The 24,000-nt window shown below is 38.6% G+C and overlaps 2 protein-coding genes across 13 annotated transcripts in view; one reads left to right on the top strand and one right to left on the bottom strand.

The window, feature by feature from the left end:
- Positions 1–872, bottom strand: part of HOOK3 (hook microtubule tethering protein 3) — a 79,444-nt gene extending 78,572 nt beyond the window's left edge. The window contains exon 1 of the mRNA XM_075740337.1: positions 675–872. Coding sequence (XP_075596452.1) covers positions 675–731 — 57 coding nt within the window. The 5' untranslated portion in view covers positions 732–872. The remainder of the gene's footprint in view (positions 1–674) is intronic.
- Positions 828–23,335, top strand: RNF170 (ring finger protein 170). 12 transcript variants are annotated; one of them, XM_075740342.1, is made up of 9 exons: positions 874–972; positions 3,105–3,191; positions 4,053–4,116; positions 9,784–9,927; positions 13,188–13,263; positions 14,634–14,745; positions 15,794–15,867; positions 17,837–17,941; positions 19,682–23,335. In XM_075740342.1, the coding sequence occupies exons 4-9, from the start codon at positions 9,791–9,793 to the stop codon at positions 19,949–19,951; spliced, it is 774 nt and encodes a 257-aa protein (XP_075596457.1). In that variant the 5' UTR covers positions 874–972; positions 3,105–3,191; positions 4,053–4,116; positions 9,784–9,790; the 3' UTR covers positions 19,952–23,335. The 12 variants fall into 12 exon arrangements, with proteins under 12 accessions (XP_075596466.1, XP_075596463.1, XP_075596457.1 ...); XM_075740344.1 differs by having other exon boundaries at positions 3,105–3,166; positions 4,057–4,116; XM_075740340.1 differs by lacking the exon at positions 4,053–4,116 and adding an exon at positions 1,876–1,979 and having other exon boundaries at positions 958–972.
- The last annotated feature ends 665 nt before the right edge of the window (positions 23,336–24,000 follow it).

Below are 24,000 nucleotides of genomic sequence, written 5' to 3' on the forward strand. Positions count from 1 at the left end.
CTGAAGAGGTTTATTGACCAAGCTCTAAATGTTAAAACGGAAAAAGCTAATTCTTAGATTGATATCGTATTGTCCTCGTTTTCACCGGTGAACATTGTCTCTCGAGGTGCAAGCGCTACTTAAAAATACAGAGAAAGAAACAGACGAAAAGAAAGTTTCTGATCAGAAAGCCTGTCGAGCGCAGCCGGCAGGTTAGAAAAACGCGGCACCGACACACCGGAGTCAGGCCAGGAAGGGCGCGGGTCAAGGATCAAAGCTACGGACGACGGGGCCGCAGGAGGGGGGGCAGGGGGCGCACCTGGGCGCTTCCTCCCGTCGCGCCGGCGCAGGCCCCAGCCCCCCCACCGTGCCGGTCGCGGCGCCGGTTCCTTTGTTCCTCCGAGGCGGGGGCAGAGCTAAGGCGGCGGAGGGTCCCATCTCCCAGGCAGCCCCCAGACCGCCTGCTCCGCCGCGGTAGGTCCGCCAGGGCTCCGCCGAACCCCGCCAGGGTAGAGCCGGCCCGAGCGCCAGGGCGCGGCCCGGGCTGGGGCTGCGGCTGGCAGGGCGAAGCCACCCTCTGCCGCCGGAGCAGGGCTGTGGCGGGGGGGGGGCGGGGGGAGGGTAGGGGGGCACGGAGCCGCGTCCCTGCCAGGCAGCCCAGCTCCGGTCGCAGGCCTGCTGGCCGCGGCACTCACCCAAGTAAGGAGGCTCTCCCCGAGCTCGGCCCGCTCCAAGCTCTCCACGTTGAACATGGCGGGGCAGGGCCACAGGGGCTAACGGCCGGGTCGGTACCACCGGCGTCCCCTGCCGGGCCGGGCCGTTGCGTCGACACGTCAGAACGACACGACGGGAACCGCCCGCCCGCGCGCGCCTGCGCCGTACGGCTGCTACGCGGGGGGCGGAGAAGACGCGACGCGACGACGCGACGCTGGCGGGGGGGGGGGGGGGTGGGGCCGCGGCCGGTGGCGAGCGTCGCGCGCGCCGGGAGCTGAGGTACCGCCGCGCGGGGCCGCGCCCCTCCCCTGCGCTCCTGAGGGGAGGGGGCGGGGGCTCCGTCCGGCCCGGCCCGGCGGGGGCTCCCTGCCCCCGCCCCGTTGTCACCGGTGGGGGGTGCCGGCCCTCGGGGGGGTGTGAGCGGCACTTGTGGGGTGTTCGCTGCGTTGTCGCGTCTTTTCCGGCCCGGTGGTGCTTAACCCCGTTGCTGGAGGTGGCGGGGGGGGGGAGCGGCGTGGCCCGGCGCGGTCCGCTCCGCTCTAGGCCGTGGAGGCCCTTGTACGCCGCTGTGACCTATGGCGTATGGGGTGGGAGGACGCAGCCCTCCGCGGGGTCTGCCCCCCCTTCTCCCGGCGGTGCGTGCCCTCGGCGGTCGCCACGCAGGCCGGTAGCGGGTAGGAGCTGGTTGGGAGGGTTTCTCGCAGGGCCGGGGAGGACATGCAGCAGCACCCCGAGCCCTGTCTGTCCCCGCCTTCGGGAGCGTAGGCTTGTGAGGACGCTGCACCCACAGGCATTCCCTTGCTATTAAGTAATACGGCTTGGCTTGTGGAAAGAGCAGCTTCTACGAGGTTTTCCTCTCTTTTTGGAGTGGAAAATGACATTAGCTTTCTCAGAGCAAAACTCTATTGTAGTAAAAATTAACTAACATAAAATAAAAGTGAGTTACTTAGCGTTAGCTGCAGGTAATTCAAATAATTTTTAATCTCGAAGACAAGGAGTGCATTTCATGGCCAGAGTGGCTCTGTGTCCGTACTGCCCCAGCCAGAGTAGCTCTCCATCATGCTGCAAACGGATTGCCCGAAGCGATGAAGAAACTTCCCAGTAGTCACTTGAATTTTGGCCCATCCGAAGCTTGCAATGAGAATGTCGGGTGTCATGATAAGCTGTACAGTTCCTTATCAGTTAGCAACTGGCCTAAAGTGCGACAGCACGGAGTAGCAAGCGCAGTGCACTCGTAATAGCTGAGGCTTGGATAAACAACCAAGAAAGGAAGGACTGCAGAACTAGTAACTATCACTTTGTTCCTGTTTTCTCACAATTAAATAAGTTAGTAGCATGGACAAAATCTTGAATATTCCTTTATGTCAACTAGTTTTGAATTAAAGTGTATTGTAAAAGCCATGAAAATTCTCAGGTTTTCCCAGTAAAGTACTTTCTCACTGATCTCATCATATAACGTGCTGTTTTCATTTTTAAATTATGAATTTGATCTCTCTTCATTTAAAGTTAGCTTTCACGTTTGGGAATAAGTTTAACAGTCTTAGAAAGCTGTGTATGCTGCGCAGCTATAACTTTCCATACCAGGTTTTAATGTGTAATTTCAGCTATATGTTTGGTACATTTGACAAGTAATGCTTTCACTGGTATATTTCAGCATTTAAGGTTTTCTGCCACATCTTCCTTTATGTACCCATTTCCCACTCTGCCTGTTGTCATGATGTATAGTTTATGTTTTGTATTTTGTTGATGCAAACAAATACAATAATGCTTTTTTGTCTTGCTGTTTATTTTAGATGTGAGGTTGTGTATGGAAGCATTGCTTTCTACAATAAAGAATTCTTGGGCACTTTTCTTAGAACAGATTTAAGCTTTTTCATTCTTATCTCAAGTATTACCATATTTTAGTAAACATTATTATAATTAACTGACATTATTTCCTTTCTCTTCCTGTCTGATCAGAAGTCAGATATCCAAACTGAAGGCACTGGCAGGCTTTCTCACGTTCTCATGTTTCTATCTGCATATGAATTCAATTCCCTCCTCCGGTTTTTTTTTTTTAACTCTGCCTTTCAGTATGTTTTAGCCTTATAAAGCAGTGGAAGACTTTGTTGGGGATTGTTTTACATGGGTCATGCGTCATCCCAACAGATATTCCAAACAGTAATGCTACACAGACTGTAGAATTTGTCTTTTTGCTTCAAGCCATCAACATAGTTTCAGGCTCATGAGAAAAATTATTGGAGACTTTTTCTTTTTCCAGTAGAGTGGTGTATTAACTTGGGGTTATTTTCCCTTACTGAATTGCATCTGGAGTTTGCATCTGTAGTATTTTTAACTTGCAAAGCATGGTTACACCAGCAAAAGTAGAATACCTACTTTCTTTTTTCTTTCTGTTTTTTTTTTCTCTTTAGGAAAAAATGTGCCTCAGAGACTATTGACCTCAGACTTTGCAGAGACCTTCTTTACCAGGCAAGTGCCTCAGATGGTCAGTTCTTAAGGTATATTGAACAAAATTATTATTTGTCTACTGAAATTGCCCTCTCCCCTATTTTAGCAAGACTCATTGGGGTTTTTCCTTTCTCTTTTGCAAAGAGCATGCATGCATATAAATGTAGTCAGCATAGTCCTGAAAGCAGAGGTGGTTTATGCTGAAGAGATAACTGAATATGGTACAGCTGAGTTTGGCTATGATTTTACTGTACCAGCTGAGCTGATTTGTGGCTCCAGAGTTGCTGCTAACTCATAATAATGTTGTATTAACAGAGTGCATGATATCCTAAGATATTCCCAAGTCAGTTTTAATAACCTTCTCAGAGAATATATCCTGTCAATTTGTATGTTGCTGTATTTGATCAGGTTTTTTTCTCTTACTAAATGTACCCTTGGGGTGGTCTGCTCCTGGTTTTTTAAAATGTATGGAGATACTTAATATGAGAGATTATTGTGTGTGCTTTATTCAAATAAGACTGCTCACAAAAAAGAAAAGCTAATTAATACTGTTTCTTCAAAAACACTTATTCTCAGTACATTATACATAATTTCCCTTATTTCTGGTTCATAATGTTATATATGCCTACACCAGTATTTCAAAGTCCAGCTTTAGTTCACTAAAGTACCTAGATAAAATGTATCAGCTCAGGGTTTAGCTGATACAGGATTTGGGCTAGTAAACTCAAGCTAGAGTCTTCAATGCTATTTATGCATTTACTGTTCATCATGCATGCTTAATGCCTGCTGTTAATGCTTTCTGAACACAGTCTAGGCATACCTTTGAGCTCATCATGAAGGAGAACAAAAATAACTGTAGGATCCAGTTTGCTGGGTCAAATCCATTCACAAGGTCCCATTCTCAACCACAGACAGTGGCCAAGACCTGGTGCTACCCTGAAGCAGGAAGTAATTGGAAAACTTCTGATGAGAGAGGTATCAATTATTGCCACACAGTTAAGAATTTGTCACTATTTTGGAAATTTATGTCTGTTTTTCTCTTAAATAAGAGAAAAACAGTAAATTTGTGCCTTAGATATTTCAGTGTAAGTTAATATGCATGCAGAGGGTGGGTTGCAGAATAAATATGCTCCATTTTAGTATGCTTAAATTCTTAAAAGTTGTTTTCTGTTATCTAAATATTAGAAACCTGTTGAATTTTTTGTTGTTCCTTTTACTGTGGAAGAAAATTTTGAGGAGTTAAAGCCTTTTTGGTCTCAAAAAGATGTGACTCATAGTATTTTAGGAGTTGGAGAGGAATTAGCTTATCCTGGAAAACACATAATCTCTACAAAGTAAGCAGCATTTTTAAGGAGGAGGGTAATGCCTGGGCTAATAAAAGACAACAGGCAAAGGGTATTACAGGTTCTGACTTGCACCCTGGCCCACCACCACTGTCTTCATTTTATAATTTTTTTTCAAGCACTGAGGGTGGTTGTCAGTACTGCATCAAGCAGAAAATATCCAAAATAAAAATGAAGTAAAAAACTCCCCAAAACCCACAAAGAAAGCCCGTTGTTCTCATCCAGTTCACTCTCAGCCCATCCTTGAAAGGACATGTTGTTATCCAACATATCTTTCAGATCTTGAGCAAATTGTACCATGCCCTCAAAGGCAATAAAATGTTGCTCTTGGTTATTAATTTGTATCTCACAGCACTATTGCTTGTGCCTTAGTGGGTACTAAAAATCTTCGTGGTTTTGAGAATGTATTAGCACGTAGTACTTCCCTGATAAACTTGGAAAAGTTCAAATCACTCAGAAGACTGTGGGGATATTCTGACTTTGGATAGCTGGCTACAAGTGTTTAATATATCATGGCAAACACTGGATTGTTTTTCATTTCTTTATGAATCATGGCATGCAGTATTGTTCTAGCTGTGCTGTATGTCAAACATTGAAAGTCTTCATAATACTTTTCAAATCTGAAAAATGAAGAAATAATAAATCCACACTAGTGTATACATTCATGCCCTCACATCTCAATGTGATCATATGAGTTTCCAAAAATAAAAGACATTGTAATTGCAGTATTGCTTGTTATGGTTCTCCTTTGTGTGCATAAACCTGCATGCATTGTTTATACTTAACCATAGAGGAGAAATGTAACTTTTAAGGCCTGCAGATTCTTATTTGAAAGGTAAGTAAATTAGTGTTGCTTTCTGTCTGTCTGTCACTCTCAGGAAAACTGAGAATAAAGAAGGTGATTTTGTGTTCAGATAGTTAGTCTGTGAGAGTTTATAAAAACAAAACTGTGTGATTGTACAAACAGTAAATTCCAGTCCTTTCTATTTCCAAGTATTTTGTGGACAATTCAGTCTGAGGTTGTCTACATTCTGTAGCCATCAACAATCCTGATGCAGATAAACCTGATCCCGGTCTAAGTGCTGTGGTGCAAAGTCCAGCTCTAACTTAGCCCAGGTGAAATGGAGGAGTAACTCCTTGTCTTTTTTCCCCTCACTGGGCAGTCGTATTGTTTTACTTCAAGCAAGAGCCAGGAGTTTGAAGATGAGATTAAATGAAACTGGAAATTAAGTTTGAGGCTCTTTTGTTGTTGCTTGTAATGTAGGATAACGGCCCAACATTTTTGTCAGATTTTTAAACTTTGCAACTGATACTTTTAACATTCTGAACTTGATTGTATAAATTCCAGTTTCAATGTGAGTATTGTTAGATGTGGTTTGGTTTTCATCCCCTAATTGGAACACTGGGTGGGGTTATGCTTTCATTTAAGAAAGCTACCCTTGTTAAATGGCTAAAAATACAAAAAGTCCTAAGTATAGTCAAAAATCAGTTCTCAAAATGTAATCTATTTTCAATTACTGCTTTTTTTTTTTTTTTTTCTGAAGTCTTTCTGTTGATTTGGTACTTTTATCAGAGACCTTGTGTGGACAGGAATTCATTTCTTGTATAAAGGAACAGTGGCACAGCAGTAAAAAAATTCAAACCTTCTTTGTAATTATAAAAAGAAACAAAAAGTAGCATAAATCTACAGAGAAGAAAGAACAGCTTTAAAGTTAATGTCTGAAAAGCCTGTGCTCTGATCTGAAAAGGATTATACAACAAAAAGGTTGATGCAATTTTTGCATAACCAGGCAAATGTATGGATCAACATGAAAAGGTTGAATTTAATACAAACCACATCGAATTGCTATTAAATGACATCGAATTATTACTGGTTATTATTTTAGGAGAGATAGATGTCTGTGATAAAGTCTGGTTCTAGAAGTCCTCTCTGACATACACTTAGTCCCTGTTAATACTGGTTGTTTCTGAAGACCAAAGGGTCTTTATTACGTCATTTAAGAATTAAGTCTCCTAGGGCCTGCTAATTAATTGTATCAAATGAAAAAAGCACCACTGCTAAACAGATGCACTAGGAGGCAAGATTCCTTAGCAGCTATTTTAGACTGTTAGCTAATCTATTACACATTCAAACCGCTGCAGATGAGTTCACTGGCTGTTGTGGTTGCACGTGAAGAAACATGAACTGTAAGCTTGCAGTTCTAGATACAGTTTGAAAATGTTCAAAACAGACTTGAGATCTGAAAATTCCTTTCTCCTTCAGTTAGACAATTTTCAAATCATGTATTTTAGCAGCATTCTCCATGTAACCACTGCTATTTTGACGTGCTAACCCAGAGGTAAGAGTAGGTGGAGGTTGTTAGTGTCTCTACTGAGGCTTGAATGACTATTCTGAGAAACTATGTATTGATCTTTTGAAGTGAAACACTTCTGTTTGTAGTTCCTAGTCTACACAATTCATGTCAGCCCTCCTGTGCAATGGTCTGATTCAGAAAATGTGCTAGAGGTAATGAGGGGAATATGCTCAGTACTGTCCAGAAGCAGTAAGTTAAAACATGAACAACGTGAGCCTTAAGCATCAGTAGCCTGTCTTTAGAATTTAGTAATAGAAGCAGCTGGGAGAAAGACTGATGCAGAGATTTCACTGCCCCGTCTGTACATCTTGGCAGTATTGATATGTAAGTGAAGACAAAGTGTTTCATGGAGTGGTGGCATTTTATGTAGTTAGAAAGACTGCAGGAATTTCTCTCGGACACTAAGTTTGTGTGAAATTGGTTATTGGGAAAGTCATGTGTGGTGAGTGAAGGGGTGAAGTAGAGACAATTCGTATGTTGGTTTCAGAGTGCGCCAAGCAAGCAGTGACACAGGAAGCCTTTCAAGTGTCCGTGTGAGAAACACTTGCCTTCCAAAATTGCAGTTAATGCATGTCTCTGCCACAGTGTGTATTTCTGGGGGGGAAAAAAAAAAGTACATAACACTTAATGGGATGTAGTTGTTATTAGCATGTTGGTCTATTCTAACAGACCTGATACAGGATAATGGAGCAATCATCACATACCAATTCCTTGCCATTTACTCCTGGTTTTGTACTGAGCGGTCAACCCAGAAATGACAGTGTGACACAGTAAAAATTAGTGGACTGGTGATGGTATTTAAGGAGAGAAAACATTGGAGTTGAAGTTACAAGCATGCTGCCTGAGACACAGTTATGGAAAGTGAGCATCCCAAAATGATGTAAGAGAGAGCAGCTTCTTCAGGATTGGATATGCAAAGAAATAAAGTATACAGGTTGGGAATGTTGAGCTGGGGAGGTATGACCACATGTGTACCAGTCCAGATCCTCAGCACCAAGGAACTGCTGCTCAGAAAACTTCCACAACACCTTGGCATCATGGCTTTAACTATATCAATATAATGGTAACTAGCTACACAGAGAAATGCTACAACTCCTTGTTATAGGCTCTTGTTCCTATGTAAGACCTTTCCATAAAGATCTGGTCTCTTATTCATTAGTATATATGAAAACTGTGTCAATATTGACCTACTTTAAATATGGCTCTTGATGAGTCACTTTGTTCCACCTTTGGGAAAAGTTATTCTTTCCAAATGTTAATTGACATTTCAGTAGTTAGACTATGACACAGCTGCTTGTGGAAAGCTGTAATTAGCAATAATTGTGACTATAGTTACAGAAATAATAGACTCAGTTCGGGTTGGGACACTTAGGATAACATAGTTTATTGTTTCACTTCATATAAGCTTCATTATTTCATTTTGTTTTTCACAGTGGAAGCCTCAAAATACAAAAACAATTAAAGGAGTCTACCCTTTGTTCTCCGTGAGTTTTCTGTGCTCTTGTGGTACTTAATTATACTACTTGCCCTTTTTTACAATAACATTAGAATATACCAGCTTCTTTGCAGTGCTGCTACAGAGGGCAGCTCCCACAAATGTAAGGAAGCTTGGAAAAAGCCCCACAACTTGTACAAGAAAAGATCTGGAGGGTGAGAGTAGCTATCTTATGGAAAAGATGACACTTTTATATTAGTAGGAAACTGACATGTTGAAATCTTGCCAGGGTAGTCATTACAGGTGTGCACTAAAATTCCGATTACTTGTATTCCATTCCAGTTTTGCAATTAATTCAAGGCCAGGCAGTGTCTGGTGATGTTTGCTAGGCAGCCAGGTTCCAATTAAAACATGACACATGAGCTGTGAAGTAGAGAGAAACACTGATGAAAGCTTGCAAGCTTAAGGCACAACACACTGGACTAGGAAGTAAAGTAAATTATACCGGTCTTACCTGACCTCATAAACTGATGCTGAGATTTTTATGTCAGTTCTGTATGAAAAATACTTTAATTGTATATGGACACAACTTCAATATGATTTTTTTGGTCATTTGCCAGAGTTAGTTTCACTCTCCTGGTTTCATAATATTCACAGCTGTAGTTCATTTCACTTCCTGATTGCCACAGGAATGATTTAGCAATGTGTTGGAAACTATTTTGCTTGTTTCCAACTGTAGGTTAATGCTGTAGGGAATAAAAGTTAGCGTTGGCAAGTCATTCTGATTGTTGCCTATGTGAAATGAATATAAAACAAATGAGTCTATCTAGGGAAGCCTGATAGTACTCTATTTCTTTCAAGTTTTTCGCATGTTTCCAGCTGAAGGATGGTAATATGTAGAAAAATTATATATAAAATATAAAGTGCATTGGGTGATTCCTGCGTATCCACATGGGAATTTAACACTCTAAAACCAGCTAAACCCCAAATGTCCTTGTTTCTTTTTTCACATAAGTGTTGAAAATTCAATTTCTAAAAATTTCGTTTTCTCAGCCTAGCAGCAATGATGTCTTGTGTAATAGCTAAAATTGTTGATAATGTAGAGTCATTATACTTTTTGTAAATGCACTGTCCGTTAAATATGTCTCATTCAGCAATGACCTATTCCTAGGCAACTTATCTGGTAAAGATTCCCAGGTAAAGTACCTGACATTTTAAAAAAAATAAATCTTTAGATCACAACACAGTCATTTAAGACTTGTTTGTTAACTGTGCAAAACAAATGTTTTGCAGTCCTCTGCAGCAAGCTCAGTGTTTGGTAAAAAAATGCATCTGTTCTCTCTTCTTTCAACATTTTTTCCCCTAGCAATGACTAACCTGCTGCTTCAGGAATTTATTGTCTGTATGAATACATGAATACGTATTATTTGTAACTATGTTTGAAATGTATGTGTGCACCTGTATGGGTTTTTTATATATATATATGTATATATTTCCTTTTACATTTTAGAGCTGTGATGGCCAGTCACCAAGCAGAAGTTCAGAGTTTGAAGCTAGATAATGATTCAGTTATAGAAGGAATAAGTGACCAGGTACTGGTGGCAGTTGTGCTCAGTTTCACTTTCATTGCTGCTCTGGTATATACACTTTTAAGGTGAGAATATGTTGACAGGAATTAATCTACATATCTGTATTTGTAAAATTGTAATTTTCTCAATACATTTTTGCATTGGTATACAAAACAACTGTGACATTAAGGAAATGATTGATCGCTTGCTCTGTTTAACTAATTGCTTGGCAGAGTTTCATAATTTAATTCACAGTTAGACTGAAATTATGCATTTCTCAAAAGTGAAGTTTAACTCTTCCTTCTGATGATCAAACTGAATAATATTCATCATTCCTTAAGACTGAAAATGGCTGAATTCACAGTCTGTTTGGCTGGTGTGTCATATTTGGTTACAAAGTACAAATTTGTCAATAATCACTCCACAATTAAGCTTGGCTAGAATCCTTGAATGTATGTTCCAGTTACAGTCTCCTTAAAAACAAAACAAAGCATGTCTGAATAAATTCATTGGTTTATAAACGAAGATGCTGGAAAACAATGAACTTCAATGTGCTTTCCATAAAGCAAAATGTTAAGTTCAGAATTCAATAACTTTAATGGTCCAGTAATCAAAGCTTATTTTTTATTTCAGAGTTTTTCCTTGCAAACTAACAGATATCTTAGCCTGTGTGTTTTAGTAAGATAAGTCTGAGCTTCAGATTGGCCCTTTTTTTTTTTTATTTAATGGATGTCTATAGACTTCTGGACACAGAAGAGGTTTAACAACTAAGGGAACTCAATTTTAGTGACACATTGGCATTATGGAATTTACTGAGGAGGATCTGTCCTTATGAGAAGTATTAGTGGGGTAGGAGGTATTTGAGAGGAAGTTACAAAAGAAAACAGAAGTGGGAAAGCTTGGTTGGACTGCAAGGCGGTGCTGCTATTCAGGACCAGGAGATAGCAGAGCAATCTAAGAGAAGCGTGTGCACTTGACCTTGCTTTTCTTTCCAAGGCTATTTCAGGTTTTCAGATGGATTCAAGAGTGCATCTTAGTATGTATAGTTAATTATTGCTAATAAGTTTCTCCACCAAAGCACAGAGACCTTCACGTCATGCCCTGATCTTTCCACATTATGGGGCTTTTTTCCTCAGGTTATGAGTGCTAACACTCAGAAATGGGGAAAAGACTCTGTATCTAACTTTATTTTTTTGTGGCTTGTGTTTGATAATGCCTTTAATTACTTAGTTACTTCATTAATTTCATTTATTTTCTCACAGAATTTACAAATTGGATATGTTTGAGCTCTGCCTGTCCCCTCGTGGACACTGGTAGTGTTCTGGTACCTGCATAAGTGACAGATGCTGCACATACATACTGTACCTTTACAGCTCTACAAATATTCTCGTACTACATTCAATGTAGTATGTGATCCCAGAGTAAAGTCATATAAATGAAGTATTTGTACAAGGACAATATGCAAATATTGCCCAGGTAACTTTACCATCCCTACTTTTTTGATTTGAGCACTTAAGATTCTTCTTTGCTTAGTATAGCTTTTCACTGGATAACAACACTTCAGCAGCAAATTTGCAATTAGTTGTTCATGAAGCAATAAGAATAAACTAGTTTATAATTCACAACTTACATTTATGTGTAATTTGAATTGTATTTCAGTATATATCAAAGTTCTGGCAAACTGAAGGTGCAAAATATGCTCATTTGTAGCATCTAAACAGGAGATACTTTTATATGTGTAACACATATGACAGACAACATGCACAAAATGTGACTCATGGAGACCCAGAGTGGGTAAGAAGGGTTTTAATCTAAGTTTCCCATCATATAACTTTCATATATGTCACCCACATAAGTGTTAAATAAATTCACTTTTTACAGATAACTGTGTAATTATTAGTATGAAAATTACGGGGTTTGTCTGTTCCTCTTTCATGAAAGAATGAAGGAGACAAAATGTTAAAGACAGCAGTAATGCAGTGTTATGATGGCCCAAATCAAATAAGGGAAAATATTGCAGAAGCTCCTAGAGCCATTGAGGAAATTATGTAATAAGAACTGCAGCCAGAAAATGTTCTAAAAATTCAGCCAGTTCAGCCCTCAGCTCTGAGAGATGATCAGCTTGCCTAGATCATCCCTGGAAGCAGTGCAACCTGTTTTTTGATTTAACTTTTAGTCAAAGACAGATCACAATACACTGAGGTAACCTTTTCAATTTTGTACACTTAGCAGTTAGAAATACTTTTCCACCAACCTTAGATAACTGTGGGGAAATAATTGCTCATATTTATAGAATGAAAGCCTGTCCCCTTTTCTCTCCATGAGCAGTCTTCTATATGAACTGACATTTCTTCACTCTTTCTCCAATGTTTAAAAAATGTGGGCAGTAGCTCTTATTCTCTGCTGAACTTCTTCCAATTTCTCTACGTGTTTTTATGCATTTAGCCCAAAATGGAAAACAGAATCCAGATGAGACCTCAACAGTGCCGAGCAGAATGTATCACCAGTGAAATCCATATAAATAAATAAAGCATAAAAATTCACAGTTTTGAATATGATGCTGTTGACTCATATTTATTGTAATTCAACACCTCTTAATGTTGTCAGCATCGTTTTAATTCCAATTCTCTTCCCATTGTGCTTTTGACTTTCAAACTTGTCATATATCCAGCCTCCTTTCTTCAGTGAATCCCTTCCCTATGATTCCCTTTGGTAAGTCTAACCTGTAGTTTCTTGCCCTTAGAGTCTTTCTTTTTTACAGAGTGATTTAAAAAAAGTGATTTCTTTTTATATCCAGTCTGCTGATAGTTACATAAATTCAACATTCTAAATCTAAGAGTTTGCCTACCCCTTCTTATGTAAATGTTATGTCTTAATCTTTCATGTAGCAGATTAAATTGAAATACTTAGGGCTTTTCAACTCTGTAACTTAGGTAGTGAGTGAAAAAAAATAAATTTATGAGTAGACCAACAGTACAAAAACTAGCAGTGGAGACAAAAATTAAAAATAGTTCTGCATAATGAATAGAAAAGCTTTCAAGCAACTTGACTTCTTTGGCAGGTTAATGGCTTAATTTTGTTTCAAATGAAAATCTAGTTTTAACATGATTTAAAGATTGATTACAGAGTCTTTCTGAAAAATCATGCTGCTGTACAGCTTTAAATGTCCAGAGTAACTTTAGGATCTATAATAAATGTTCTGTTTCCTTATTTTTTTGTGTACTTCCTTTAAAATCCCTTACAGCAGGAAAGAATGATTGTTTTGCCTTTTGTTCAAGTTTCAGTTATTTTTCAGTGCTGGGTCGCAGTGTTCAGTTTTTCTTATTGTTTATATTTCCTTTCACAGAAATGAACATCAGAACATACATCCAGAAAATCAAGAGCTAGTGCGAGCTCTTCGTCAGCAGCTTCAAACTGAGCAGGTGCTGTACTAAGTATTGTCATCATTCAACTATCTGGTTGGGATAGTGTAGACTTCTCTGAGGTTCTGGAAGAAGCTGTTTTTGAAAGTTAGGGAAGCTTACTTACCGTACAGAGACATCTTGGAAATTTATCAAGTAATGACATAATGTAGGCTTTTTTTTTTTACAGATAAGTAATTAAAATTAAATACTTGGCTGGTTCTTTTTTCAAACAAGTTTCTGCCACAAGGTGGAGTACGTTAGATTATGTTATGTGCTTCCTGCAATGTTCCTGGGAACTTAGTGGTAAAGGAAAGGAAATCTGGAGTACAGCTTGCTGCCACAGGACAGGGGTTAGATGTTTAGACTGATAAACTGTGTGTAGCAGAACAATGGCACAGCAACAAGAGCCAGTCAACAAAGTTTGACAGAGAGAAACTTTTCACCAAAGCCTTTAGTGACAGGACAAGGGGCAATGGTTTTAAACTGAAAGAGGTTAGGTTTAGATGGGACATAGGGAAGAAATTTTTTATGATGAAGGTGGTGAAACACTGGGCCAGGTTGCCCAGAGAAGTTGTGGATGCCCCATCCCTGGAAGTGTTCCCAGACAGGTTGGATGGGGCTTTGGGCAACCTGGTCTAGTGGAGGGTGTCCCTGCCTATGGGGTGGAGATGGACTACATGATCTTTAAAGGTCCTTCCAACCCAAACCATTCTATGGTTCTGTGATTGTGTCCAGTTCTGACATGTAGAGGAAGGGATGAGATGGTACTGGAAGTTGCTGAGTCCCAGCCCTAGAGTGAAAAGCCATACTTTTGGAGACTATTGAGGAGAATCTTTCATAAAAATACTTCTTGAAATAATGACAGTGCATATTTATGTGGAAGACAAATATGGCAAAATGGGGGGAAAAACCATTTCATGGCAGTGACGTACACAAACTGATGTCTATGCCTGGGCTTGGGAACACTAAATACTGCAACTGGTAAGCAATACAGTTCAGTTACCTGGCTCTGGACAGAACTACTTAAAATAATGAAGTAACAGTCTAGATCTGAGCTGTTATTCACGCTTCAGCATGTCTAACATAACTTAATGCAAAGGACCAAGGAGGTTGTTTCTTTGTGGTCTTTCATGGATTGAAGCACATACTTATATAACAGATGAAAATAATGGGCTTGTCACAAGAAGAACTTGCTTAGTGAATCAGTTTTTGTATTTAAGCATGCTTGATTTTTGAATTTCAATATATTTCTCTTTCATTAAACATAGTTCTGCATTTGACTGTTTGACTTCTAGTAAATGAACACTGAATTTATTATTGTTTTTTTAAACTCAGTAGACTTACATAAAATAGTACCTCTAACACTTTGCATTTCTCTTCTGTTCCAGCAGGATGCTTCTGCTGGTGATAGACATCGCTTCTATACAGATATGTCTTGTCCAGTCTGTTTGCAACAGGCTACGTTTCCTATAGAGACAAACTGTGGACATCTCTTCTGTGGTAAGCAAGAAAACCCCCAAGCCCCAAAGATAAAACCAGAACAGAAATGCAAACTTTTGGGTCTGGTACAGTCACCCTAATGCAAAGCTTTGTTTGATTTTAACTGCTTATCTTCTAGTCTGCTTTAGGAACAATTTTTATATTAACTGTAGAGAAAATACATTTGTGAATAAACAGTCCCTTTGAGAGTGTGCTGCATTTTTTTTGTGCTATCAGGTTTGAAATTGTGGTTAATTTAAAAATGTCAAGGACACAGAGTATAATTTATTTCCAGTTAGTAAAAGACTGAATAGGCTGACAAACACTTGGAAATTTACCACTTAAACTGATTTGAAAAGAGTAAATAATTCTGCTTGGTATTATCTTTATCTCAGAGTTGTTTTGGTTTTTTTCTTGGAAGTCATGAAGAATGAAGAGTAAGTTCACAATGCTTAAAGTGTTTGCCTTTTTTTTTTTTGAGGCCCAGCTATTCAAATTTACATATAAATGCCCTGCGTAGCATTTTGCTTCTGCACTCTCAGGTTCCCAGTAAGATTCTTTCACTGCATTCATCTAGTTTTATGGAATATGTAATGCATACCATGCCTAGTTATTTAAAAAAATATTACAAGTTTGTAAAATAGTTTAAGAACTCAGATTTTTACACATTCCTTCACTTGTTGAAACTCTGATAATAAAGCCAGGGGTTTAGGATAAATTTTACATGTCTTGACATTTTTGTGACTAATGAATTTTTAAACTGGTAAAATTTCTAATTATTTGCTTTTTCGGTTAATGATTAAGAAGTTTTCTGTCTTTTTAGGAAATAATAACTTAAAATTAATGATGCAGTTGAACCTATTTGGGTTTTTTTCTCATTAATAGCATTGAATTTGTCATTGGTTCTTCGTATCTTTAGGGAACGCTATATAGAAAATTACACCAGAAAAGATAGATTGAACCTAACTGTTTATACACTTCTGTTGTTTTTCTTGGTGTGTAACATATTATTTCATGCAATGAGTGTTTCAGCTCAGAAGTTTAAATGTCTGTAACTTACCTTCATCAGGTTCCTGCATTATTGCTTACTGGAGGTATGGCTCATGGCTTGGTGCCATCCGTTGTCCAATCTGCAGACAAACGGTAATATTTTAAGTAATCATGGACCTGATAGTTTGACTATCTAGTATAACTTACCAAAAAAACGCTTACATGTGAACTGCAATAGTGAGACTGACAGAAGTTGTCTGAGAAGCTGAAGGAATATGGTTATGTGAGGTGTAGATGGTGGACGTTAAGGGTTCTTTTTAACTTTTTGCTTTGCGAAATGGCTCAAAAAATACAGACTGTTCCTGCAAGTCAAATTTAAGTGACCAGCACTGATAACTCAGCCATTTTTTCTGTAAAGGAGTATATGAAAACAGAAAATCATAGGATCTTAACTGTGATTCTTCCATGCTTTTTGTTCAGGAAGTTACATAACTTCTTTACTAGTACGTGCATCCGAAAGACCTGGCTGTTGTTGAAGATCTCCAGTAGGCAGTGTACTGCTGCTTTCTGAGAAGTACCCTCTCCCTTCCTTCTTTCCCTGCCAAAAATACCTATCCATGTCAATTTCTTATTTTGTCCCTATTTTTAGTTTATATGTATTATTAATTTGAGTTTTGTATAGCAAGCATTAACTTACTTCCTACGCAACTTACTTACATTGTCAGTTTGAAAAATGTCCCTGCAACTCATTAACACTTAGGATCTCTGAATCTTACAGTGTATGTTTTAACAAAAGTACATCTTTATTTTAATAGTTCGCAAGCTACAGAGCTGGTAACTTCTGATGAATTACATAACATGCTTCATGCCCTTGCCCATACATTATATCCTGATTTGATTGTGCGCGTCAGCAGCACAAATGGCTGTAAGGCAGCAGAGGAAGGAGAGGAAAATAGGTATGACTAGAGGAAGAATGAATAGGTTTAGAGTATAGGCAGTGAGGAGAGACGCAAAAAGTAAGGGTGAGGAAGATGAAAAAGCGGAAAATAAGTGATTTTTTGTAGTGTGTCTCCTTACACAGTTATTCTTCTACCTTCCTCTAACAAGTTAAGTTGGCTGGTACTGCTTGCATGGTTATGCATTCTTTCTCTCCCTGTGAAGTAAGAAAGGTGAAGGTCTGATTTATAAATGTGGAATGGAAGTAAGTACACATGAACAATATGAGTCATACAGAAGGTTTGTGGCAGGACTAGGAGTTGAATGTAGATCTTCTCGTGCTCTCATTTGCTAAATGTGTCTGCTGCACAGATATAAGATATTTATCTAGTGGCCAGCTACAGAGGGAGTTTTTGAAGATTTTAATAATGTAAAGTGCTATGCATTTTCTGTTTCCTATGATAATCTACATTTTATACCTGAACATTGCTTCCAAATACAAGTGTTAAGTTTTCAGAATCTCCTGTACAGAAAGATGACATAAGATATATGTGAATATGATTTTACATATTTTTCTGTGTTTGCATGAAAGTTAACCCAAGGACATAGCAGAATTTTCTGTGCTTACAAAAGAGCTGAAGGTTAATATCTTTCTCTGTTAACTTACTATTCTGTATTATTCTCCTTGGTCTTGATATGAACATCCATCTGGAAAAATATGAGTTTTGCTGCTTGCTTGCTTGCTGAAATGCAAAGCCATTCTAAAGATGGAAGAAGAATGGCCTCGTTGGTGCTTTATTTGATTTTCAATTTAAGAAACAAAACTAGATTAATGTGGTAAATTAACTTTGTTCTCCAAATCATCTGTCCCACTTCTGAAACACAAACCATTTATGTGTTTAGAAAAATTTCCTGTAAGCCTCTCTTAGAAGGGGGGGGGTTTATCCTTGTTTTTAACAATCTTTAAAAAAACATATTTTGTAAAGAGTTGTAAGCAATGAATTTGTTAAAACTTAGCAGCAGTATCCATGTTAGTAGTTTTAATTTTATTTTGCTACTAAATATTAAATTAAACCAAAGTTTCTTCTATGTAGTTAACTGAAGAGTACTGTTTTCATTTATAATTCACAATGCCTGCATTTAAAAGACAGTTGCACACGTAACAAAATCTCCCTGCTATGCCTAGGTAACATTGTTTTTACCACTCTTTGGTGAAGATCAGCAGGATGCAACCCAAGTATTTCAAGACGTTAATGATTACAATCGGAGATTCTCAGGACAGCCCAGATCTGTAAGTTTTAGGTTAATTTGGGTGGAAGTCAGTGATTTTAAGGGAGATTAACAGCATTTTTTCTGATTTTTTTTCCTTCTTCTTTTTTTTTTTTTTTTTTTTTTGTCCTCCTGTGATGTAAATTTTCTTTTCATAATGCTTAGAGACTATGCAAGTTTTCCTTAGGAAATTCATGTTTATATAGTTAGGACAAACCGACAACCTTGAAAATATTTATTTGTACTTTGTGGAAATATATGGAAACTTGCATTTTTGTTGTGAGTGAGAACTGCTAATAAGCCTTGAGTTCCCTATTCATGTGTTAAGCTGTTTTTAAACTATGACTTACTAATTTGAAAGAATTAAAAATTAGTCAGTAAAAATACTTAATGGAATACATGACATGCCAGGAAGAATATTCACTTGATTGATCTTTTTACATTGATTAGAAAAACCTGAAGTTCTACTCTGTGGCTTTCTTCCTCAAATTTCAAGCTATATGCTGTCCTGATTTTTTTTATTTTCCTCCTAGCTTATATTACAGTCTTTATTCTGCTCTGAGTGAAGAAAACAGGATTTTTTTTTTTATAAATAGCTCAGAGAGATGGTTTAACTTCTACAGACTTTAGAAAGTCAGCCTTGTGAGCCTGTCTTCTACGTGCATGTGTGAAATGCATACTAGTAACTTCCCTGCTTGTCTTCATCTATTCATTTGATTTGGATATAGTAACGAAACATTAGCAAGAAAAAATTACAGTCCAAAGAGACAAAAGAGGTGTAAGACAGGAATTTTGTTTTCACGTTCTAAACCACAAAACAGTTGCTTTTGATCCAGAGTAGATGGAAACTACCTTTCAGGCTCCACTGGACCTCTCTGTGGGCTTTATGTCTAGTTCCCAATAACCTGTCTGGGATCATGCCAGACGTCTCCATTAAAGCCCTAATCAGACTAGTTAAATTGTCCCTGATTTATACAGGGTGTATTGCTTTAACCACGTACAACATTCCTTTCTAGAGAACTTTTTTAGCCTTGGCAATAACTCATTTTAATATCATGGCTCTGTGTAGAACCTGTGTACAGTAGAAAAGGAATCAGTATCAAAAAAATTTTGAAGCTCACCCCACCCTATGCCTCACAACAAAAACCTGAATATTTTCTAATGAGCAGTCCCTCACTAAGATGACAGAATCATAGCAGAAAAATGGAAAGGAGCCAGGGATGGATTCATTTAAAGGTTCTTTAGTTAAGTTTGCAGCTTGATCCATATATGAATCACTGGTTACATGCCAGGGGAGAGGGTGTTGTGTTTCTGAAGAACTGCAAACTATTCTGCTTTGCCTGTTGTTTTTTTCTGTCAATCCCTGGTTGTCTTCCGTTCTGATCAATATTTTACTCCAGTTAACCTGTTTGCTGTTTCTGACTTTCTCAGGCATTTATTTTGCTGTAGTAGTCACTGCTTTTCCTTCTCAATAAATTGCAATGTATTTTGTAGTGAGTTAAATGTATATTTTATGGTATAAAATAACACAATTTGACTGTTTCTTGAAAACATATATATATATTCTAAATCTGACTTTTTACCAAGCAAAACTAAATCCAGGAAGTCTTGTCTTACTGGTTTTTCTTTGTTTTAATTCTTATAAAGTAACAGATTCCAAAGCTGTAATGTAGTGATAGAAACTTCAGACTTAAAAAAAGACCAATTTAGCATGGGCCTGTTGCTAAAGCACGATACTAACTTTTGGTTTCTTTCTTCATAGATTATGGAAAGAATTATGGATCTGCCCACTTTATTGCGGCATGCTTTCAGGGAGATGTTTTCTGTTGGGGGCCTCTTCTGGATGTTTCGCATCAGAATATTCCTCTGCTTGCTTGGAGCCTTGCTCTACCTGGCTTCACCTCTGGATTTTCTTCCTGAGGCCCTCTTTGGAATTCTGGGGTTCTTGGATGATTTCTTTGTCATTTTTCTTCTTCTGATATATATCTCTATCATGTACCGAGAAGTGGTAACACAGCGGCTGAACAGATGAAATGGACCAAAATGCCTGAAATGCAGAGGCAGTTGTGGAATGTTTTAAAAAAGAGAACTATAACATAAGTATGCTATAGCAAGATGCCTGTGTACAGTTTCAGTAGTTACAATTTCATAGCTGGTCATCTTATACAAATATGAAGGGTTAGTATGTGGTGATGCTTAACTGGAATCTTTAACTTGTGTATTACATACACTTCATAAGGATGAGGTTAGTTTTATAATGTAATAGACTACCTTCCTCTGCTTCCACCTGATGAACAACTATGTAATCAAAGCAGAAAACACCTCTTTTGGAGTGTGGTTTGTGAAAAAGGAGTTCTAGTAAAGGACTTCTAACAAAACATCCATTTGGGTACTCTAAACATGTATAAGGAAATTGAGAAATTCTTCACAGTACAGTTATCATGGCTAAATTGTTTAATAGTTCCCTGTTGTGTGCTAGAATTTTTTAACATAAAAGTAGCTTTTTGTGTCTCTGTGGAAGAAGAAAGCCAAGGAGCACTTTACAGTTATCAGCCTGCAGTTTGCTGTTGTCCAAATGCTTCACAAAAACAAGGAGAACACCTCAGTATTGCTTGAACTGCACTCTGTACGATTGCATGCAATTCGTACAATTTTATTTTTATATTTGGGAGTATACATACAGTATCTGATCTAGATAGAGAAGCCAATATTATGCACGCCAGACTGGTTAGTGCTCTATTTTTAAACAGGAACATTTTTTTTTTCTCTTCAGGCCTGTTTATTTGGTAGGGATATGTCTTGGAAGCAGGGGGTTTATGCTGCTTTGGGTTGTCACTGCAATGTATCTGAAGTGAGATAAATTAAAGCTTATAGCCAACAGAGTGACCCTTCAAATTTTAGATAGTGGTTGAAGAAAAGAAGTCAGAACTGGATGTTTACACTACAGAACTTTACCTGAATGTACATTCAGTATTAAATGAATGTAATAAATGAATGTACATTCAGTATTAAACAACTTAGCTATTGGGGCGTTTAATTTTCAGTTAGGTTTTTCTTGTTTGGTTGGTTTGTTGATTTGGATGTGGGTAGAGAGGGTTCTGAATTACCTTGAAAAAGATCTGTGACAGGGGACCACAAAAAAATCCTGGAAGTGTTTTCAAAAATACCAGGGTATTAATTATCCTTAAAGTTTATTATTTTTTTCTTCAAGTTGAATTTGAATATAGGCTATCATAGCTACAGAAGTAATTTGAAAAGATTTTCATTTTAGGAAATGAATGCCACTAGAAAGGTCAAGGATATTCTAGATCTGTGTACTTTTTAGCTAAAGGAATGGTGATTGCCATTTTATTTTAACTTCCTGAGTACTTGAAAGACAGTGATTAGACAGGTGATTCTTTGCATGTTTACATATATGGGGTGAAACTTACAATGAAAGGGACCTTTTCACAGCTTCTGTGTTTTGCCCAGGCAGGCATCTTTCCACAGCTTCTAGCGCCTAGGCAAGTGCAGGAAGATGATAGAGCTGGCATCTGAAATGTCCTTCAGTGTCAGTGTTTTAAATTACATTCATTTAAAAGTAAATTCACTGATTCTTCATTTGAAAATTTGCTTTTGAAAATCCAAAGACATTTTACAAATGAACTGGAAAGCTATATTTTTCCTTGTTGCTGTTTGTTAGATGGGCAAGAGGAGAAACAGGAAGTGAAACAAGGAGGGGGGACGAGAGCAAGACAGAAAATGACATTTTTGGAGGCAAATGCTATTGGTTTTGGCAAACTAATTGTTCTTGAACATCTTAGTTGAGCTCTTCCCTTTGTGTTGGCATCGCTAATGTATGGTGATGGTTTAGTGGCTACCTCAGTTAAAAGTCATTAAGGTATTATTGAGTAAGTGTGGGATATTCATAACTGTTAGGTACGTTTACAAAGCAAGATAGTAGTTTAGGGTGTTAGGTAAAACAGGATTTTGAAGTTTTGCTGTAAGCATTGTTTTGGTTTTGTGGGTTTTTTTCCTCAGAGATCCAGCTGAGAGCAAATTCCGAAAAAGTATTTTTAATTGAGTAAATTTAACACCCCCTTTCTCCTGGAGTTTAACTTGTGGTTCTGCTTATAGAAGAGTGTGAACTGCTGTTGTAGAACAACTGGAGTCTGTCCATAGAATCTGTTGATCTAGTACCTTCTCCATATGTTTATCCTATGTTTGTGTTTATACTTCTTCCCATGACTCTCTAAATCCAGAGTGGATATAGATGTACATGAAGCTGCTTATTGATTTGTTTCCATTGAGCTCCCCAGTTCCACATGCTACTGTGAAGTTCATGCAGAAATATCCATGTAAGGGGTCTGCTCCTGAAGAACAGACCTTCTTGTGTACCTGAAATCATGTACAAGCCATATCTGAGTAGCTATATAAAGTTTACCTGTGTTCTGTTTCTTCCTTCACTACATTTCTGCTAGCCAGAAGGGTGTCGCTTGGAGACTTCTGCTTACTTCTGAATGTTGAGTAACATTGTAAGCTTAAATTCAACACATCAAATGCTTGACAGAATTAGGACCATCCTTCCTTTTTACCAATACGCGTGCTTGCTTGTGGAGACTTTTTTCTTTGGTCCTGCAAGCCACTGATCAGCAGTATTATGACTTGCTCAGGCCTTTTTGTGAACAGCTGCAATGTGAAGATGCATTTGTCCTGCAGCGTCTGGCTGCTGCTCCTTTACACAAATCTGAACTAGCTGTAAGTTAGCTATCCTGGGTACTTAGCTTGGGCTTAACTTAAGCTCTAGAGCTCCCAAGAAGCTGGAGATATAGTAAGTGAGCATGTAGTATCCCTGAACTGTGTGCTGCCAAGTTGTTCTGGCAACAATGTTAAAGGGAAGTGCTCAAGCTGAGCACTGGCTTCAGAACATGAAGGAAATACGTGATGCCGTGTGGAGAGTGACTGCAAACATCACTGCCGTTTTGTCTCCTGGAATGGGGCAGCCGTGTCACTAAGAGGGGAAAAGAAAAAAAGGAAAACCTGAGCAGCAGAGAAGAGATACAGGGAAAAATTACAGTTCTTAAGGGATTCTTACAGCTTCACTAAAAACTGTGTGAAATATTTGATAGTTCTAGCAATATTAACAAAGGGGAAAACTAAAGTTATATTTAACAGCTCTTACAGAATAACTTGTAGCGTCTTGAGGCCTAATGATCATCTTGATGACAAGTGGTGTACAGAGCGATCTGTATTTTTTGTGTCCCACACCACTGATGTCTATGAGGATGAGGCAGAACGGCGTGATTTGGGGATACAGTTTTGCCATAGGTTCCATAGAACTGTAGCAGTGACCTGTGTGTTACACTAGATTTTTAAGACAAAAGGATTTAAACCTACTTGTTATTACTTTTAATGATAATAAATTGCTATTAAAGAAGGAGATTCTCTTGATTTATTTTATTGACTTTCTGGATGGGAAATTGTTTTATTCCCCCTTTTCCCCCTTCCCTGGACTAAAGTTCGCAGTGGCTCCTCTGCAGTCTTAATCAGTTCTTATCTTAGCATCTGTGGACAGGATGTTCAGAGATAACTCAGTGGTTTTCATTTTTATTATTGCCATTATAAGGATTACAAAATTTCTAAGATCTTAGTCCCAAGAATATATTGTACCTTAGCTGTCTTTTCCCTGAGCATTCGAGCCAGTACTTTCAGATCCCCAGGCACTAAGCTTTCAGGGTGGTAAACCAGTACAGATAATTAATTAGCACGTTCCCATATCAGTCCTCCAAGCAAACAAAAACATAAAGCAGGTGGGTGAGAATCCAGTTAGTGAAGTAAATTGAAGGAAACTACAAATAGTCTCTGTAGGTTTACAGGAAGGATGAGGGTTGGGGTGGGGCAGAGAAGAACTGGATGTGACCGGCCTGTGCAGCAATCCCGTGCTTTTCCTGATTGATGCCATGAAAGGTCCCTGGGCATGATCCCTTCTGCTAAGAAATGTCCAACAAGTCTTAGCTGGGAAGTCCAGGGCTAAGTTGGGCCAAATCTTCTGGACTCAGAGGTGAACTTTGTAGCTTGCTTTGGAATGTGGTTCCAGTGTTT

The sequence above is a fragment of the Balearica regulorum genome, chromosome Z (genome assembly GCF_011004875.1).
Source record: "Balearica regulorum gibbericeps isolate bBalReg1 chromosome Z, bBalReg1.pri, whole genome shotgun sequence".
Lineage (NCBI taxonomy): Eukaryota > Metazoa > Chordata > Aves > Gruiformes > Gruidae > Balearica > Balearica regulorum.

What these genes read in the sequence shown, in the direction of transcription:
- RNF170 (XM_075740342.1), top strand. Translation starts at nt 9,791, where the DNA reads ATGGCCAGTCACCAAGCAGAAGTTCAGAGTTTGAAGCTAGATAATGAT. An exon ending in GTCCAATCTGCAGACAAACG is followed by an intron (nt 15,868 to 17,836) that starts GTAATATTTTAA and finishes TGCTATGCCTAG; the next exon opens with GTAACATTGTTTTTACCACT. An exon ending in TCTCAGGACAGCCCAGATCT is followed by an intron (nt 17,942 to 19,681) that starts GTAAGTTTTAGG and finishes CTTTCTTCATAG; the next exon opens with ATTATGGAAAGAATTATGGA.